Source organism: Benincasa hispida, chromosome 12 (genome assembly GCF_009727055.1).
Source record: "Benincasa hispida cultivar B227 chromosome 12, ASM972705v1, whole genome shotgun sequence".
In the NCBI taxonomy this organism is placed as follows: Eukaryota; Viridiplantae; Streptophyta; class Magnoliopsida; order Cucurbitales; family Cucurbitaceae; genus Benincasa; species Benincasa hispida.
Window position 1 is genome coordinate 20,743,392 of NC_052360.1, and position 21,737 is coordinate 20,765,128.

Sequence of the window (21,737 nt, forward strand, 5' to 3'; positions counted from 1 at the left end):
TCGAACTTCCTCAGCTGAGATGTTTAGGAACACAAAAGTATTGCAGATTTCGATGAAACTTCAGAGATGGGCGTGCGGATCCTCGCCACGCCTTCCACCAAACTGTCCGGTCGTTTGAATCATCTGCAACACAACCGGCTTCATATCAAACCTCAATCCGTCCAAAGCTGGCCTCATGATTCTTGGGGAGAAATCATAGAGGTTGGGCAGCGCATAGTTCCGGATGGGTCTATTGCGGTCGTTAGCCAGGAGAATAGGGTTTTCCATGATGTTGTTTGCGTTTGTTGCTCTATCTTCCGATTGTTCTGCCATGTTGGGATTTCTCTTTTGTTGTTGTCGGCAATTGTTTCTTCGTCTTCTTCGGAAAGTTCTTTCAATCTTTAGGTCATAGTTGGGCTCAGAAACGTGTCCTTCGCTTATACGACACCCACTTCTTCCCTTACCAAAGAAGAGGCAGTGCACAGAGGTTGAAAGATGCAAAGAAAATCAAAAAGTTACTGTTAGCGCAATATGTACTACTGTGGTCCCCAGCAACGGTGCCAAAAACTTGATGCGTTGTAAATGTGATGAAATAATGGTGTATAATTGCGATGATGATTTATGCATTGCACATACAAGTTTTTCTAGTAAAACCCAAGTATAAATCTCACTAGGTTTCCTAGTAAGTCCAAGGTCGAACACAGAGACTACTGAGATACTATACGTTAGTAAATTTTGATTCCTTTGCGGTGGCAAAAACAAATAAGTTCGGTTGGTATTTTGTTTAAGTATAAATTCTATACGATGGAATTGAGTAAAGAGTTGATGATAGCGAAAGTTACAATGACTATGCGGGGAACAGGTTGAGAAGGGATTTAGCTAACACTTCCTAAGGTTGCGTTCAAGTTATGCGATCATGATACATGTACACAACAGCATGTCATCTCTCAATGAAAATGCCATAGTTCCTATTTCTGGGATGCATGCGATGTATACGATAATGTCGATAGGACTTATGTTTAAGCCTCTATTCTTGTCTATGCCATGATGAATGATACATACATACACAAGGTGACCCATACTATCATATCCTATTTCTAGGGTGCATGCGATGCATAATAGCAAACAGAACTTAGCTATTCATGTGAAATGTGAAGACAAGATGATCGCATAAAGTGAAGATCTTAAGTCATGCTAGCTAAGTATTTCTCAACCCATTCGGGAATTTAGCTATTCATGTGAAATGTGAAGAGATTGAACAGATGTTGAGATGAGCATTCCATTTTATAAATAAAGTCAGAATACAAAACAAAAATGGAAAGTAGGGATAAGAAGCCCAGTAGCAATATCTTGTTTCCCGAGTCTTTTACACTGTCTTTTTACTCTACTCTGTCCAGAAGAATATCCTTGCTTTCACAAGTGTCGGCCCTCTCTCCTTTTACAGCGCTTCTTGGCAGTCTTTCGAGCTAACCAGGAATGATCTCTCGACGTCTTCTTCTCTTTGCTCGCCTCCACCTTTTAAGTAAACGACAAGTATAGACTAACGGCTATCTACTTTGTATAAGATCTATCTTCTATATGTATGTGGCAAACTGTGTCGAACTGTGTCTCACTCTTTTAACGATGGTGAATTTCGGTATTTATAGAACTCAAGGTGAAAAAGTATTGCTCTCTAATGATTGCAATGATGGGAGGTCATTAAATCTTCTGTCTGATGTGCCGATTAATGGTCACCGAAAAGTTGAATGTACTTGCTACAATGTGTCGTTAACGACTTGTCAACTAAATTCAGATTTAACCGTCATTAGCTTTTTTATGCTTAATTTTATGAAGTGGAAATGTGGATGATATGCGTTGATGAAATTGTGTTGTGCACTCAAGTTTCCTCAGCGGAATCCAAGTGTAAATTCCTCTGAGTTTCCTGGTAAGTCCAGGGTCGAACATAGAGACTTGTGAAAACAGATTGCGTTGATAATTTTTATTAAAGCCTTGCGGTAACCAAATAAATAAATTGTTGGTTTGTTGTTGATTTCATTACTGAAGAAAAATAACAATTGCGGCGAAGTTTGAAAAGAGTTGGTAAACGGGAGATGCGATGAATATGCGGTGAACGGGTTGAGAAGGGTTTCAGCTAACACTTCCTAGAATGCGTTCGTGCCTTGCGACCATGCAACATGCATACAATAGTAAACCATCTCTCGATGCGAATACTATGGCTTCTAATGCTAAAACGCATGCGATATATGCGATAAGTCTACAGGACCTACACATAAGTCTCTATTCTTATTTATGCGATGACAGAATAACACACACACAAATAAGGCGACCACATAATATCATTCCTATCTCAAGGATGCATGCGATGCAAGTTGACAAACAGAGCTTATCTCTAAGTCTCTATCTCTTGTTTATGCAGTTCTAATCTTGCTCTTTCGAGTCTAGATTCTAACCTAGCTCTCTCGAGTCTTAGGTTCTTTCTTCAGACTCTCTCTCGAGTAGCTCTAAAGGGGTGTTTTGCACAGCATAAAACAAGACGATCGCAAGCAATGAACTTCCTAGGTCATGTTAGCTTAGTTCTTCTCAACCTATTCGACTAGTTTAGCTACTCATGTGTATTAAGAGAGTGACCATATGTAGAAATAAGTCTTCCATTGTATAAATATGAAGTTGAAGTACAAAATAACAGTGTCAGTATAGAATAAAGAGCCTGGTAGCAATCTCTTGCTGCCCAGGCGTTTACATTGTTTTTCTACTCGTACTCAAAAGATAATCTCGCTCTCGTGAGAGTCGGCTCGCTCTCTGCTTCTACGCCCCAAGGTTCTCTTTCGAGTTGCCCTGAGCGATCTCCGGCGTCACCACTCTTCTCTTACTTCGCCTTAAAATGAAAGAAAACTATGAACAAGGGCGTGCGAACTTGTGGAACTGATCAACCCCTTTTCTGAAGGTCACCCTTGGTATTTATAAAGCATCCTTGGTGAAAGGTGGCTTCTCTCCCATGATTGTACAGATGGGACAGCTTTAATTACTGACTGATGTGCCGAATAATTGTCACCGAAAACCTTAATGTACTTGTGATTTTTATCGGCTGTCAACTTAATTCGGATTCGACTGTCATCAGCTTTCTATCCCATCGCGATTAATTAGCCTTTCACCCAGATACGTCCACCATGTTGCGCTGACCAAGTTGCAGCGATCCTTCTCAGGCGAATGTTTGCGAGCACAATCATTGCAAAGCCTTGCGATGAAGTTGTGCTCGATCGATGATTTCCTATGATCGTAATTCTTGCATTGCGTCAACGCATATTCTGCATAAAAACACTAAAATCAACTGTTCCTATGCGATGAACGCATGTGACAGCAATATTATAAAACCGATGCTTGATGGACATAATTTAACATGTTTTATCAACGCAATCCAACATTGTTTAAGAACTTAGCACTATAATAACGTGCATTTATGCCCGTTATCACTTTCCGTCCCATTAGGATTTATTATGCTTTCACCTTGATGCACCGTCTTTATGCGACCACCTTCTTGAGCAAATTCTTGCGAGCGCATACGATCGCATGGTTTTGCGATCGCAATCTTTTAATGCGCACGGTCGTCGAATTCCTTGAATCGTAATTTGCTTTGTGCCAATGCATTTTTCCTGCATAAAATAGGTAAATTAGCTGCTTTTATGCGATGGGCGTATACAATCGCAGTATTCTTAGTTTAACGCTTTTGGACATGATTTTGTATATTTTTACCGTCGCATTCCCTCATTGTTTTACTTATTTTCGTTGTAATAACGTGCATTTCTGCCCGTTATCAATGCCTAAGATGCACCTACGTATTTTTCTTTATAAAATGTGTTTTTGTTTTATTTGCTATATCAGTCATTTGTGGGGGATTATTGGGAATGACTAACATAGAAAAACAAAAGAAAACCGAAAAAAGGTTTTATTATCATTTGAATTAATTCTAAGAATTAATTGTTTGTGATTAATTCTAAGAATTAATCTCAATTAATTCTAGAACAGTTTTAAAATTAATTTCAAAATAGTTTTCTTTTTTGTTTTAAAAATGGATCTTATCTTTCCTTTAAAATGCTCTTGGTTATTGGAAAAAATATGTGAGAAAATCGATTCCCTCTTTTTTTTGTTTCTCTATGTGGTCTGAACATTATTTCCAACGATTTCATTCCTTTCTCTAGTGAATGCATGCTGAGCTTGGAAGTTGTGTTAACCTTGGGGATCAACAGGCATACGCGATTTAGCACTAAGGTCACGTCAAATTTTGCTTTCAAGGCAATGGATTTTCCATGACATAACAATAATCGACATTTGGTTCCAACATCCATAAATCACTATCATGTAATTCAATCAAAAACTCACAAATTTGTGTAGTTCTCTCCTTTTTTTTATATTATTGGGTGAAATTAATGGTTAAGGATCTTGTATTGAAAAATTAAGGAACGTCATAATTTTTATAAGATATGTGAACTACACTCTATTCTTTGTCAATTGGTTTTGAGTTAAGACTTCATGTTATTCATTAGATAAAAATGTCTAATTGCCTTGATCAGTTCTCCAAATATCAAAGTAACTATTCATGGAGAGAGGCTATACATACAATCGAAAGTTTATTTATTCTAAAATCTTCTAGGACTTAAAAATGTTCATAATGTTTGAGAATACTTTTGAAAATAAACAACTCCTTCAAATTGAAATAGAGAGTTCAGTTAAAAGTATCGTGGAGAAAAGGTAAACACTTCCAACTTGTTCTCGTTCAATCTTTGTGGTGATTTCAAGAAATCTTTTTGAATTAAGAATTTTGTTTGCAACCCAGGCACAAACAAAACATAGTTAGAAAAATCAACAAACAAGGACAAAACAACCAATCAAACATAGAGAAGAAAAGCTCATACAACACAACTAATCAAGAAAACCATGTCCCAAAGAGAAGTGATGCGTTTAATCTCCACGACTATAATCTATAGTGTCCTTAGAATAAGATATCCAATCTTCTCAAAAGTTCTTAGATGCAACTCTTTCAAATTTTTTGGAATCGAAAATAGCAAGATAACTTTGTTGGCGGTGTCAACTTTGTTGGTGGTGTCTTTCTTCATTAGAGAAATTTGAGGTCAGTGATAACGATGGAAGTGGAAAATTAAAAGAATCAACAAAGATAAGTTTTGATTTCTTCTTTTCTTCCTCTTTTTGAACATGTTTATAGTTTTGTTTGAATGTTTATCCTACAAATACATGTTTTATTTTACTGTTTTTGCTTCCATAAAAATCGGATATCTAAATACAAGGCATTCACACGCTTTCGCAGGAATTTGATTCCTTCCAAAGATCTTAGGGATTGAAATCACAAGAGATAGAAATTCCTCAATTTATTTTATTAATGTGACATCTTTTATTAATGTATTTCAATTATATAAAAATATAAAATTTTATCTTCGTAATTATATATATCTGATATGTTATTTAATTCTCTGACAGCCTCTAACGAACAATATCAATACATTTATGATCTCAATTAATCTCCTAAATAACAAGGGAACAACATTATCATTCCAATTGATTTTCATTCTGAATCCAGTTAATTTCGATTTCTAGTAACTAAATAAGTTGCAAAAATGACCCAAAGAACCAAGTTCATAAAATGTATGAGAGGTTGTTAGATGATATAATTAAATCTACTGGTTTAAGCTTTTAAGTCAATCGATGATTTAAAATGGTATTAAAGCAGGTTGGTTCAAGAGAATCTGTGTTCAAACCACTTTAAGATGGTATAAGTTGCACAATTTATTGAGTCTTGCACATATTTCAAATCCGCAATTGGAAATAAATATTAATTGAGGTGAATTTAGGAGAGTTTTAATATAGAAAGTACATCAAGCATTTGTATTTTGTAATTAGAATGATATAGTCCTGGAAAATTGAAAAATACAAAGTTAATAATATATAAGATGGTGATTTAAATTTCTGGTATGTAATTGAGTTATACTCACCCAAATACATTAACATATGAGTTGTAGGATTCAATCAATTAATCACTATCACGCAATTTAATTAAAAAAAGAAAATTTCTTATAAATAAAAAAAATTCCAAAAATATTTATACTTTATAGTAAGAAGTTTCAAAATTACGAACATTTTTTTAATTTTTTTTTTTTTGCTATAAATTATAAATATTTTAAATATTTTTAGAAAATAAGGAAAAAATTGTAATGTGGCAAATTTTTCTAATTAAATTATTTTTATTTATTTTTTTCTTTTATATGAGATCGTCTTGATGCCTGGTGGGCCGTCGTTGCCAAGTATTCAAGCAACTATACTATACATGATGAGAGATACTTTACAAAATCAAAGTTGTTTTCTTAATAAAACTTCCATGTGCAAGAGAGAGTTTCAAATCTCATCTTGCAAGGACCAGAATCACTCAAATTTAGTGATGTTCAAAGTTACTTTGAGATAAGATTTGATGACATATTTGCAAGTAATTTTAACGGTTTTAAAATTATTCTCAAACATGCATTGGATCTTCATTCAAACCAATTTTAATTGTACAAAAGTAGCGTTTAAAAAGTATAAAACCAAATATCAACTATTAATTTGGAAGGACTAAAGTCATTTTTAGAGTTGTTTTATTTATGTTTTAAAAAAGACTTCCAAACACATCTTAAATAATCTCTTCCAAATGTCTCAAAAATAAAATAATCTATTCTAGAGTTGGATGGAGATGATGAGGTGAGAGCGTCGCAGACAGAAGGAATCAAGTATCTCTAATCTCTCTAAAATCTCTTGTTTTCATTGTTGTTGAAAAATGATGTTCTATTCGATTTCAAAATTATTTGACAATGGTAACGTGAGATCCTCCATATAACCTTTTAAAATTGTATCTTTTTGCGTTTTTTCTATTCTTAGGTCAAATTCCAATTTTTATTTTTTTATTGGTCAAATTCCAATTTTTATTTTTTTATTGAATGCTTATTTGGTTCATGAGCTCTGATACTATGTTAAATAATATGAGGTCTATCTCAAAATCAATAAGCAATAAGAGTACATATATCTTATAAACATTGTGAGGTCTCTCGATTTTTTCAATGTGAGATCATGATGGATCGAAATGATAGAACCTTCCTAACAACTTCTATTTTTCCCTTTTTAGTTCAACATGTGGGAGATCCATCTCAGGAAATTAAATTTGAACCTCATTAAAGAAAGTATATAAGTAATTAAGAGAGCTCAAGATCAGGGGATGAATTCAATAAAGAAAGTTGAACCCCTCAATTTCAATGTGTGTTTTTATTTTAGTATAAAACAAAGTCATTTTAGTTATTAAAATGCAATCAGCACAATAGTAGCATGCTCCAACCTCTCTTAGAAGACCAAATCCCTCAAACAAAAATTTTGGATTCACCACTTAAGATATTTGAATAATATTGTTTTGGATCCCTCAACATGTGGCCGAATTAAAATTACAAAATAAAAAACTTTTAAACAAGAAAAAAGTTCATAGAACATACAGTTTGCACACTGCATTAAAACAACATTTTCTTAAATGAATTGTAAGAAAAACAAAACGTGAATAAAATAGATGTACAAAAAAAGCATAGTTCAATTAGCATCATGTATATGCTATATCAACATTCAATTTTTCCACTTCACATTGTCAAAAAAAAAATTTAAATAAAACGGCATTTAAGTAGCTTTGATCAAGTTTAATTTTACTTACATTGACGTAAAAGATTAATAATCGTAATATCACACTACAGTCAAATTAGTAAATAAGCATTCTACAGTTTTTTAAACATATTAAAATATTTATTATTAGTATTATTCACATCATGGATATTTTGTTGTTTACTTTTAATGTTACATAGATTTCTTGATGATACATCAAAAAATATTATTTCACCAAATTTAATGTTTAATTGGCGTAACCTTTCTAGATTTTCCCAAAGGGTAAGGTAGACTGTTATCATCTCAATTCTCAAAGCATTAGTAAAGCAAAGCCCTCTTTTTTCCATTCTCCCCAAAAAAGTTCCCTGTCCTTATGAGCCAATATGATTACATTTGAAAGAAAGTTCACTATAACCATGTTGGCTAATATTTACAACGTTGGTACCTAAATGTTTATTGGTAATAGTAGACACTGAAGTTTTTGGCACAAGCTCATTTCATAACTTAACTAAAAGAATATGAATGACAAATACATCTTAAATATCAGACAATAATTATTATCAAGTTCCTGCAAAATCTCATGAAAATGGAAATTGTCCATTGGGGGGTCAATTTTGGGTACACTCCAAGTAAAATCAGCCATCCTGCAGCCTAGAAGGAAAGTGGGTTTCAGCCTTTCATCTTGAAAAATTAATCTTCTAGCCAATTTCAACAATGGCATATAGTGTCAAAACCACAAAGCTTTGGATCTCTATGAAATTGGTTAGGAGCTGTCAAGAAATACGAAAGACGACTCTGCAGTCATAATGTGAGCCTTAGATTCACCATCATTGGATGACATGGTTGAAACTATAAACAGTTGTACAAAGCTTGTTACAGCTTTTTACCCAAATGAACAGACAGAGCAGTCATGTTTGGATTCGGTTAGGGCCATCATACAGTTGCATCCGAAAGTAGACATTCATTCATCAGAAGTCGCCGATTTGGGACGCCTGAAACTCTCACAGCCAGGACAATTATGCAAGCTCTCGTGGATATAAATATCACAATCAAGACAGAAGTGTTGTTTGCACTTTGGGCAAGAAACACGGATGCCTGGGCTGTTACCTGTGCCTAAAATGAAAAGTACATTTGAATAAGTACATAGTAATTGTAGGGTCAAAAGTTCAGTTCAGTAAATTACAATAGGGACAAAAATCATCCATATTTATTCATACGTGCATGTCACAGGTGTAAGTAGCTCCCTATTGCCTATATGAACAATGTAATAGAAGGAAGTCACCGAACACAGAGAAGGCAAAATCAATTCACATCGATAACACTGTTTCAGCAGTACTGGTGCTACAGTGCTAGACATAATTAGTACTGAAAAATTACCAAAACACGAACAGGAAATGTGGAAGTCTTCTTTTATGCAACATTCTTTGCTTTAGGAGTCAGATTATACAGGGCATTAATAAACTCCTAGTAGTAAAGAGGATAATGGATTAAGATATCCTGACACAAAATGCTGACTAATTAGACATGTGCATTATACTATTAGATGACAACAAATGCCATAAAAAGAAGTTTCATTTGAAAGCTTCCAAATATCATGTTTATTTGAGTTCTTACCAGGATTCATGAGGCTTTCTTGGCAGCCAAAACAAACTTTTGGAAGTTGATTTCGTGGATCATGAAGTACTTTATCAGAGACTTCATCAAATGGTATAATTGGAAAGAGATGGTGATATGACCTAGCCAAATGGGGTGAGGAGATAAGTGTTAATCCACAAATCCGACACTCTGTGGGCAGCTCACAAACTCGTGCTTTGCATCGAGGGCAAGTATAGCCCCCTCCAACTTTAGCTTCCTTGTGACATGAACATATTGCAATAGAACTCTCTGCTGCTCTTTGTGGGAACCCCATCTTGATTAAATTAGGCATTGCAGAGTCTGCTATTGCTGGGGGTGGGGGTGCATGCTCCAATAGCAACTCTTTGAAATGAGACTGTACATAAAAGGCAAGTATTTCACAAAGATTTAGGAAACAGAACTTCCATATATAAAAACATCAAATAAAATCTTGCTATAGTAATTTTACTTATAACCGTGTTCTTTGTTAAACGTCCTTCATGGTCAGTTCAATTAGTTGATCATCTACACAGCTTTCAATACAACTTTCTTTACACACACTTTCTTATCCTTCTTCCTCTCACACAATTAACTCTTCTCATCAACCATTAGCATCTGGCCCTCCGACCAACACCATGCCTTCGACAAATCCTTAACCCATTTGCGGTCCATTGACTATTTTCCACCCAAGTGTAAAGCATTCTACAGCCATTGTGGCTTTGCCTTCTGATGCCGATACGGGCCATTATTTATCCAGCCCAATCCCTATCCCACCCATCTCTCCTCATCCTTCATCCGTTTATGAACCTCTTGAAACACAATGGTACATTTTCATTCCTCTTCTGACAAATGAGTTTTTGAATTCGGGTCCTCCCTTCATTGCTTTGGCTCCATGGTTCAGAAACAAACAGGCTTTCTATAATAGCCACCCCACTAAGAAGGGCAACAACAAGCATATGGCAAAACAAAGGAAATGCATTAGAGAAGTTCAGAACCTAGAATGCTCTCTAGAATGCTCTATCTCTTATGAGAAAAAAGCTAAATCTAAGCTTAGAGAGGGGTCTTTGTCAGCTTGGTTGTGGTTTTTGTATTTTTTGGGCCACACCATGCGTTGTTTGTGGATGTTTGCTATCTACTATATCATCGCTTTCCCTCCATATTGAAGACTGTTTCCTGCTCCAGGGGATTTGTCAACATGGTTATTGAAAAGAGAATAACAACACGATTACGTGGAAACCCTAGTACAGGAAAAAAAAAACCACGATATAGAGACTTTGCTTATTATTTTAATCTGATACACTGAATACACAGGGACACACTGTATAGACAGTAGGAAACCCTAGGGGTCTACACAATTACATAAATGCCCCTCGGTTAATAACCCTATTTTCAACACTCCCCCTCAAGTTAGAGCATAAATATCGACAAGGCCCAACTTGCTTACACAATAATCAAAACTTTGTCCCAGTAACCCTTTTGTAAGTACATCAGCAACTTGTTGATTTGAAGGAATATAAGAGATGCATATGTTTCCACTGTCCAACCTCTCCTTAATGAAATGTTTGTCTATCTCTACGTGTTAAGTTCTGTCACGTTGAACCGGGTTATTTGCAATGGCTACTTTATTGTCACAAAACAATTTCATTGGAAGCTCATTATCTTACTTGAGATCTGATAACACTTTCTTCAACCAAATTTCTTCACAAATCCTCAGACTCATGGCCCTATACTCTACCTCAGCACTACTTCTAGCAACAACTCCTTGTTTCTTACTTCTCCAGGTGACTAGATTACCCCAGATAAATGTACAGTACCCAGACATCAATTTTCTATCAACAACAGACCTTGTCCAGTCAGAATCAGTGTAAGCTTCAACAGATCGTTTATCGGTCTTTCTGAACATTAGACCTTTGCCAAGAGTTCCTTTCAAGTACCGGAGGATACGTTCAACTGCTATCATATGATCCTCACATGGAATTTGCATAAACTGACTGACAACACCTACTGCATACGAAATATCTGGTCTCGTGTGAGACAAGTAGATCAACTTTCCGACTAACCGCTGATACCTTTCTTTATTAACTAGAATTATATCATTCTTATCACTGAGCTTCGCGTTGTACTCTACTGGTGTGTCAACAGGTTTACACCCAGTCATGTCTGTTTCCTTTAGTAAGTCCAGAGTATATTTTCGTTGAGAGACTAATATACCTTCTTTTGAGCGAGCCACTTCTATTCCCAGAAAGTATCTTAGCTTCCCGAGGTCTTTAATTTCAAATTCTCCGGCCATCTCTGTTTTAAGCCTCATGATCTCTACATCATCATCCCCAGATAAAACAATGTCATCAACGTAGACAATAAGCACAGCTATCTTCCCTAATGTCGATCTTTTTATAAAAAGAGTGTGATCAGAATACCCCTAAACATACCCCTGTGCTTTCACAAAAGTTGTGAACCTGTCAAACCAGGCCCTTGGAGACTGTTTCAATCCGTATAACGACTTTCTCAATCTACACACCTTGTTTTTTAATTGACTCTCGAACCCAAGAGGAGGACTCATATAGACTTCCTCTTCAAGTTCCCCATTCAAAAAAGCATTTTTAACATCAAGCTGGTACAGGGGCCAATCCTTATTTACAGCAACTGACAAGAGCACTCGGATAGTGTTAAGTTTGGCCACAAGAGAAAAAGTTTCAGAATAATCTACTCCATAGGTCTGAGTAAAGCCTCTTGCAACAAGTCTAGTCTTGTACCGGTCGATCGTCCCATCTGACTTGTACTTTATAGTAAACACCCATTTACATCTAACTATGTTGTGCCCTTCAGGCAGAGCCACTTGTTCCCAAGTTCCATTCTTCTCGAGAGCTCTCATTTCTTCCATAATAGCAGACTGTCATTCTGGTTTTTTCATTGCAACACTAATGTCATTTGGAACCATCTCAGTATCCAAACTAGTAGTGAATGCTTTGAACTCGATTGCCAGATTACTATCTATCATGTAACTATGCATAGGGTATTTAGTACATGAACGAGTGTCTTTCCTCAGAGCTATAGGAAGATCAAGCGATGCATCACGTTCTTTCAATTCTCCAAGCTCCTCACCATGATCAATTATCTGTGTATCAAAGACTTCAGTAGTATCATCATTAGCAAGAATTATTTCATTCTCTATTGTCTTCCCTTCTACCATGCTTTCAGTATTACTACTTCCTTCTCCCTTGTCTTGCCTGCATTCATCAGTCTCCATACATACATCAACATCATTAATTTCAGGAATGTACGTACCTGGATCTGATGGCGGGTCTGACTCATGCATTGGAACTGGCTCAACAGGTGGCACTGCTTCCTGAGATTTTTCCTATAGTAAGTTTTCTAAGGAACTTGATTGGTAGGAAGGACCAGACTGTCATGCTCAAAACTAGGTTTAGACAAGGTTTGAATGGGAGATAAGGGAATAGCATAAGATGACCAGTTAGTCTCTTCATTCATGTTCTCCCCCTGAAGATGACTAACAGGGAAAAACGACTAATCCTCGAGAAATGTGACATCCATTGAGACATAGTACTTACGAGATGACGGGTGATAGCACTTATATCCACGTTGATGAAGTGGATATCCAACAAAGACATACTTTTGAGCACGAAGAGTAAATTTTGTGCGGTTTGGACCATGGGAGTGAACAAAGGCAACAAAACCAAAAACCCGAAGAGGAACATCGGAAATTAATCGAGTGGCTGGGAAGGACTCTTTAAACAGTTCTAAAGGAGTATGAAGATTAAAAATACGAGAAGGCATCCGATAAATGAGATGGGCAACAATGAGAACTACATCCCCCCATAGGTATGACGGAAGAGTGGCAGATAACATAAGAGACCGGGCTACTTCAACCAGATGACGAATGTTCCGCTCAGCAACTCCATTTTGTTGCAGAGTGTAATCACACGAGCTCTGGTGGACAATACCCTTAGAAACAAGAAAATACCTGAAGGAGGCATTGAAGAATTCTCGCCCATTATCACTTCGTAAAATTCCAATCTTTGTTTTGAACTGAGCTTCGATAGTTGTATAAAATTGTTAGAAAATAGACGACACCTCAGATTTGTCAGTGAGGAGGAAGACCCAGGTAAGGCGGGTGTGATCGTCTATAAATGTGACAAACCACCGTTTTCCAATGGAAGTGGTAACCGGTGAGGGACCCCATACATCACTATGAACAAGGGAAAAAGAAATCGCGGGTTTGTAAGGCTGGGACCAGAAAGAAACACGACTTTGCTTGGCACGAATACACACATCACAATTTAAAGAAGTATTAACATTGCGAAATAAATACGGAAATAAATACTTCATATATTGAAAATTCAGATGTCCTAAACGGAAATGCCACAACATAAAGTCATTTTCAAAAACAGGAAAATTTAACAACATAAACCCAGTTTGATGATCATCTCTAGAGGAAGCTTCTTCAGAAAGGAAGTAGAGTCCCCTATCGTGCCGGGCAGTGTCAATCCTCATCCCCGATTTCAGATCCTGAAACAAAACGGAATCAGGTGAGAAAATTGTCTTACACTTCAAATCCCTTGTAATTTTACTGACAGACAACAGATTATAAGTGATTTTAGGCACATGTAAAGTATCACGTAGAATTAAACCGTCAAATGGAGAAATATGGCATTTCCCCCCAATAGGGGCAAAAGACCCGTCTGCAATGCGAATACGCTCATTTCCAACACTTGGGTTATATGATATAAACAATTCTGAAGAACTCGTAAGATGATTTGTGGCCCCTGAGTCAACAATCCATGGTTTTTTACCATTTATACTAATAAAGCCAAATGAAGGGAAATTGCCTGACTGTGCAATAGCACTCACCCCAACCGTACTCAAGTTGTTCTTACTATCAACGGAAGACTGCTTCTGAGTCTGTCCATCTGTTGAGTCATTTACCAGAGCACGACCAGTATTAGATTTGTCATGAGATTGTCGTCGCCTGCTATTTAGAGGTTTCCCGTGAATTTCCAACACTAGTGCTTTGTGTACCAGAGCTTCTTATAATGTTCACACATAGGTGGAGGTTTTTTATCGCCATCAGCACTGGACGACTTTGCGACGAAGGCAGCTGCATCAGTTGTAGGAATGGGATTATTCATGGCACACAACCGAAGGAGTCGGGCGTTGGCCCAATATTCGATTACGAACACCATCGAATTTAGGGTTTAATCCAGCCAAGAATACGTAAACACGATCTGCCTCTTCGATTTTCAAGTATTAAGCCCCATCTTGTGCACAGCTCCAGACAATCTCTCGATACAGGTTCATCTATTGCCACAGGATTGACAGTTTGTTAAAATAAGAAGTAACATCCATGGATCCTTGTTTGCATTCATGAACCTGTTTGTGGAGCATATATAATCGAGAGGCATTCTGTCTTTTTTAGTACAAATCTCGTGCTGCCTCCCAGATATCCTTGGCGGTTGCAGCATATAATAATGGTCTGCCTATTTGAGGTTCCATACTATTCACCAAAACAGAGCATAACAGCGAGTTCTCCTTTCCAGATTCGTTCTTGTGGATCGCCTGGTGTTGGCTTTGGAATCTACCCTGTTAAGTATCCAAATTTGTGACGTCCTTCCAAGGCCATTCGAATTGATTGGAACCAAGAGAAATAATTCTGGCCATTTAATTTTTCCCCTACAAGAAATCCTGCGGAATTGCTCATCGAACCAGATAAATAAGAAAAATTTGACAAAATAGGGAATGAGTTTACTGGGTTCTCTAAATAGATTGGTTGAACCGATTGGGGATTTGTGCCAAACATCGTATCCAAATCTGAAATTTGTTATTGCAGATAAGCCAACCGATGTCTCACATTGTTTGGGTAATGGGTCGAACCACAAGCGGCTGGAAACGGGACTGTTACTGTCGGCTGGAAAGACGTCGCCGGCTGGAAGGCAGTCGCTGACTAGAAGGAGGTCGCCGGCATCTGTGAAGAACCCAGCCGACCGGACGGTTCGAGATGATCGCCGACTGGATGGCTCATCGTTGGGTAATGGATCGTCGACGGATGGCTCGTCATTGGTCGAACCCATTTGGTGTGGAAGATCCAGTCGCGTTCGGCGTGGCCCCTTGAAGGTCGATCTGACCTGATGCGGACTGGCAGACCAGCGCGAAACCGACTGGCGCAGATAGCTGTGAAGGCGCGGCGAACTCTGACGGCACGAAAGGCAACGATCTGCGACTTGGAACGACCGGATCTGTCTGTCCATCGAGGATCCGTCTGCGATCTGCCTGTCCATTGATCGGAGCTTCTGTTTGGTGCGGCGGTTCTCCGTTGACTGCAGTTGGACGACAGAAAGTAACTCCGATAGGGCTGCTTGAAAACACTCTTTTATGGCCGCTCGAATAGCAGTCTTCATGTCAAAACTCGAAGTTCCATCAGCAGAAGATGACTATGCTTGATTCTCTTCCATAATGGATAGGGTTTCGTCACCGAGCTCTGATACCATGTTAAAAATAAAAGAGTAGGGAAGAGAATAACAACACAGTTACATGGAAACCCTAGTACAAGGAGAAAAACCACGATATAGAGACTTTTCTTATTATTTTAATCTGATACACTGAATACAGAAGGACACACTGTATAAATAGACAGTAGGAAATCCTAGGGGTCTACACAATTACATAAACACCCCTAGGTAAATAACCCTATTTTCAACAGTTATTGTCATCATTGTTTTTATCATCATGTCGACCATTGGAATCAGTTTCTTGCTTCTTTTTTATGGAGTGCTTATGTCTGATGATCTTTGGATTGTAGTTTTGTTTAATTCGTCCCTGCTGTTTCAGTGATGGATGGGTTCCTCACATCATCAATCCAGCTTTCATCTTGCTGTTTTTACTCATCATTTTGTTGTTCCCCCTCCCCTTGGTTTATGATGTATCTTTTTATGGGGTTTCTACTTGTATCTCGTTGGATATTTCATTCACCAATGAAATTGCTTCTTATTAAAATAAATAATAAAAAAATAGTGATTTCAATTTCTCTCTATTTTAAGAAATTCATACATTCCATTAAACTCACCTCATCCAATGCTATAGAGTATGAGCCACCAGTTTCTTGGCAGAGATGTCTGCATATAAAAATTTCTGCAGTAAGACCAATTACTGAACACCTTATTTTAGAAGTTTTGCATTTCTGAACTGTCTCCATGATGTCTCCAGGATCACAAGAATTAAGAGCAGAGTATAAGATTAAAACTTCTCTATGCCCATATGATGGAATTTGATTTAGAAAGCCGTGGACAAGTTCCAGACCATTCTGCAGGGATGCATCACCTGAACATTCCAGTTTACCCATTAAAGCTTTAACATGGGATTCAGGGCTTCCACCAAGATCTGTTAAGCAATGAGCAACCCCATCTTTTATAGTCACCAAACCAATCTGACTCAGTGGATTTTGGTCAAAGAATTCCCTGACAAAAGCCTCTACATGTTTTGCCACAACAGCCATTCGACTTGGTCGAAAATCCATTTCTGTAGCAGCCTGCACATGGTGGGATAATCAAAATAAGAGAAATAGAGTAAGCAAAACCTCCATTCCATCACCATCCATTCAAAGCTATTTTCTCTCCACTACAGTTTCTACGACCATAAATCATACTTGCTCAAAAAAAAATTCAAAGTAGCACATTTTTCATTCACTATATAGTGGTTGGATTAAATGAGCAGAAATCCTCAATGAAATAACTGTGGAGATACTTCTCCAGACTGTTTGAAACATAACCAGAGAACAAACAAGTTGGAAGAAAACGAAATTATACCACATTTCAGTAATTGGGAAAGCTTAAAACAGCAAAACTATGAATTTACCAAGCCAAATTGATGGTTATGAAATATTTCAATATAGATACAATGCATTTAACTTGATGAACAATACAACAAACCTCTTTTCTCAGAACCTAATGGATCAAACAGATGGAACATTAACAAATGTAGTAATGAAGTCAAGGAAGAAAAAAGAATACCCTAGAGAAGTCAATGACGATATAGAGATAGCGAATAAGACCCTTCTGAATTCGAGCAGTGGTTGCTAAGGAAGAAAGGGAACGAAGGCGCCTTCTATACTGGGCATGGTAAATTGCCTTATTGTCGATCGGGCGAAGAAGTCCAGACTCATCCTCTTGCAAGGCCTCCCACGACCTATCATCCGCATATGTCCTTTCCCACGCAGCAAGTCCGCCATTGGCATCGTCATCATCGTCTTCTTCATCGGCTTCCCCATTCAATCGCCTGTTTTCGCCATTGTTCATGTTTAAGGACTCCCTCAGAAGCTAAGCTCGAGGGTTTTGAAACAAGATCAAATTGATGAAACCCCAATACCTAAAACAAGCTTTACACAGAGAACAATCACAACTAGGGGACTCAAGAGTTACAGTAGGTACGTAAAAAGCAATGGGAAATGAGGCCCTATCCGTCGATAGAAAGTGCGATGAGGAATCGACAATGAAGAAGAACAACGGATTTAAACGCCCACAACACCAGCAGAATAGAAATCAACTCCCTTGAAATTTACCCACAATCTTTACATCAATCTCAATGTTACCGTTTGATTGCAAATAAGGGAACCCACTGCGTGCTTCAGTCTCTAACCCGAGACTCACACCGGCACTGAGATAAACCGCCGGAAACTGCCTCTGACAACCGAGACCCACCGAGCCAACCGCCACTGACCTGATACCCACGACGGCGTGTTACAGTCACCGACACCCACGGCGTCGCGATTCAGCCTCAAAACCGAAACATCCAAAAAAGCATTGTGCAAAGGGTCAGCTTGCGACGTGAGGTTGCAGTAGAGAGTGAAATGAGGAAGGAGAAAGAAAATCGATGCAAAGGTGCGCCGGCGATGGAAAATGGGCAACTGTGGAGATTGAGGAAGAAAGAGAGGAGTAAGGTTGGCGTGGCAGTGCGCTGCCGGAGGTCGATGGGAGAGGAAAATTTGAGAAAAATGAATCGGAGCGGAGAAAGTAGAAAACGACTGAACCTAGGGTTTATTGAAAAATTTTACAAAATGACCCAAAAACGAAAAAATTTTGACCTCTTCTTAAAAAAAATTTCTAACACTACCATTCGAAATTCCAAAATTATCTCCAATTTTAAAAAGTCGAGCCTTTCATCTTCTTCCTTCAACCATTCCATAAAGTATTTATTCCCAACTAATATTCTATCAATAGCATTTATTCCCAACTAATATTCTACCAAAGTCACTCTCAGTATTCACTTTCCATCGAACTCCCCACGAAATTCTCCCATTATTCTCTCAGAGTTTCAAACATCCTCATCGATCGCTTTCATAGTCAGATTCAGAAACAGAGAGAATGTAAGTGATATTCAATATTTCTTGTCTCAAATCGCTTTCATAATAAGTGTCATTTAGCATTAAATGAACAATCGTATAGTAATATACACAATCGTTCATTACAATATAAACAATCGTCCATGAATTACTAGACAATCATGTAGAAATTTATAAACGATCGTGTAGTAAATTATAAACAATTGTGTAGTAATTTATAAACGATCGTGTAGTAATTTATAATCGATTGTGCAATCGTGTAGTACTGTATAAACGATCATTCAAAATTTTATATGATTGCATATACAGAACTAAACGAACACTTATAAATAGTTGGGCAATCACTTATCAATTACTAGGCGATTTCTAAAACTTTTATGGGACATTGCTTAAGATTTGTTTATCCCATTGTAGATCAGTGAGAGTACTTCGCATCTTTATACGATATGGTGGGGTTTGGGATGAGTTCAGAAGAAATTATGTTGGAGGTCATATGAAAGGTCTGAAAGTCATAAATTATATAACGGTCAGTGAATTAGTGAGTGTTATACGCCAACGACTGAATATCGATCCGGATATGTTTGATATACACATCAAATGTTGTTACAATTTATTGGTCCTAGCTCTCCCGATTGACATAATCGATGATGAAGACCTCAGCTTTTTTTAAGAAGGAAGTGATGCATCCCGGATGCCGTTATTTGTATCAGTTACACCTTGCGAAAGTCATGGAGTGCACACAGACAAAATGTACCAACATTGCAATCCAACCAATCAACCCATTTCAACCACTCAAAACTTTGGGTTTGCAACCATTCCAACACATAAAATTCACACTGTGTCTTCACTGGATTATCATATTAAGCCATGTAACTTGGGACATGACCAAAGTGAAGCTTGGTTTGGTCACAACAGTGACCCCATATGTACTTCACAGTTTGATACTGAACGTGGATATGGAAAAAATTCAAGAACACAAACTTCTCCAACACCTTACATCCATGTTCCAACCTCACCTCCTCCTGTCCCACCAGTTGTGATGCCTTCGATTCAAATGCATTCCACCATTCCAACCTAACCATTTATAGATATACTCTGACCATCAGAGGGCCTTTCATATGACGACCTCATCACAATACCTCATAACTATCTGAATGACGAAGATATAAAAGTCGGTCAAAAATTTTTTTCAAAATATGATTTGTCAATTAAATTATTGATGCTTGCAATAAGAAAGAACTTTGACTACCATGCAAAAAAGTCAACAAAGAGCTTGCTAACTATCCGATGTTTGATTAAGGAATGCAAGTGGAGGGTCCATGCAAAAAAAATAAAAGAAAGTAATTTCTTCAAAGTGACGAAATATCCAAGCTAACATACATGTTCTTTTGAAATGAGAATGGGTAATCATCGACAAGCAAAAAGTTGGATTATTGGATACTTAATCAAGTTCAAATATGAACAAGTTGGTCGAACATATCGCCCGAGGGATATAGTTGAAGACGTCCGACGAGATTATGGAGTGAACATAAGTTACAGGTGGGCTTATCGCGCTAGAGAATATGGATTGGTGTTCGCACGAGGGTCGCTAGAAAGATCATATGCTATTGTTAGGGCATATGGTTGATAGAGTTAAATAACATGCAGTGGAAGTATCAAGGATCCATAAGCATTCAAATTCACTAATTTTGGCAGAAACTAAAGCATGCTTTTCTAAAAAAATGGGTTTTAAGATCATCCCTTTGAAGAACTCTCCAAGAAAACGAGTGTACAACAACAATCTTCACTTGATATCACCGTGAACCACCTCAAAGTCTTCCCTACTATCCTCTTGGAACTTTAGGCAGAGTTGTGGGACTCAAGAACAGCTTAAAAAGATGAAGAACCAAGAAGAACTCGCAACAGCCGATAAGAAGAAGAATTTCTTCTCACAGTAACTTTCCTCTAAAAAATTCTGCATTTATTCCTCTCAAATGACTCAAATCTTCTTTATATATTGTAGATGAACATGCAAAGAAGTGAAGTGCATGGCTTGCAGCTCATGCTTGGAGAGTCAATGTAGAGAGGATAATGGCCTTTGTGTGAGCATGAAGATGAAGGTAATGGAGAAAATTCAATCTCCATTTTGTACAACCATGCAAAACGATTTTCCATTTTTTTTCTTTTAAAACCATTTTAATTGAAAATTTATTTTCTTAAATTAATTTCATAAATTAATTTAATATCAAATATCAAATTATTTTTTGCACAATAATCATCTTCATATATTTGAATCATATTTAAATATATATTCTCTTGTTCCGTTTAATTTGAACGTTTCAAATTAATTTCTCAAGCTACCCTAAAGCTTATCCATTTACGAGCTAGTAGGGGGACCTCGCGGACCTAACGATCATAGGCTCCAACAATTTGAGATTAATCGGCTAAACTCATTAGTCTGATCTAACCCCCATTCATTAACTAATGGGCACTCCACTATAGCCCATAGTTGAACTCCCCTAACTGTAGATATATTATGTCCACTTGATAACCATAATCAGTAAGTTGATCCTTCACAGGTTGTTCGTAAACACAGCCAGGTCAAAAATATCGTTTTACCCCTGTGAATACATCTTGTTCCTTAAGTTCATACTGATCCTCTAATGAACAATTCAAATTCATAATCTCTATGAATCAAATCCTTTCTCTATCATGAGAAGGTGGGGCCCCGATTGTTCAAGACCTGGAGTCAGTACTTAATAGAACAACCTATTTGCTAACCCTATATAGGGAAGGAGTAAATTCCATCTTACAAGGTTATGTCCCCAGCTATTCATCCGGTCTTATCCTCAAAATGGTAAGCTTATTGAGCAGTGTTGTCAGACTACTCTCACCATTTGCAGATCAAAGAATAATCCTAAACAAACAGGAGTTCATAGCTAGCTCATGATTAAGATCGAGTTAACCTAAGTTATATAATAAATGAAATAGTCAGTTTTAACAGTAAACGATCGTTATAAAGCAAAGTGACTATTTTTGTGGTCCAGTCTATATGCAAACTCATTGTATCGGATGCCCCTACTCTCATGTCCCAACATGAACGATTTGTTGATCACATCATTTGTAGCACCTTACAACT

The 21,737-nt window shown here is 37.3% G+C and overlaps 1 protein-coding gene across 2 annotated transcripts; it reads right to left on the bottom strand.

The window, feature by feature from the left end:
* Window positions 1-7,974: 7,974 nt before the first annotated feature.
* Window positions 7,975-18,335, bottom strand: LOC120067133 (general transcription factor IIH subunit 2). Of its 2 annotated transcripts, XM_039018568.1 has the most exons (4): window positions 17,292-18,330; window positions 16,349-16,810; window positions 9,271-9,646; window positions 7,975-8,769 (listed from the first exon to the last, which is right to left on the bottom strand). In XM_039018568.1, exons 1-4 carry the CDS (start codon window positions 17,574-17,576, stop codon window positions 8,618-8,620), a joined length of 1,275 nt encoding a protein of 424 aa, XP_038874496.1. In that variant the 5' UTR covers window positions 17,577-18,330; the 3' UTR covers window positions 7,975-8,617. The 2 variants fall into 2 exon arrangements, with proteins under 2 accessions (XP_038874496.1, XP_038874497.1); XM_039018569.1 differs by lacking the exons at window positions 7,975-8,769; window positions 9,271-9,646 and adding an exon at window positions 13,308-13,797 and having other exon boundaries at window positions 17,292-18,335.
* Between the last annotated feature and the right edge of the window lie 3,402 nt (window positions 18,336-21,737).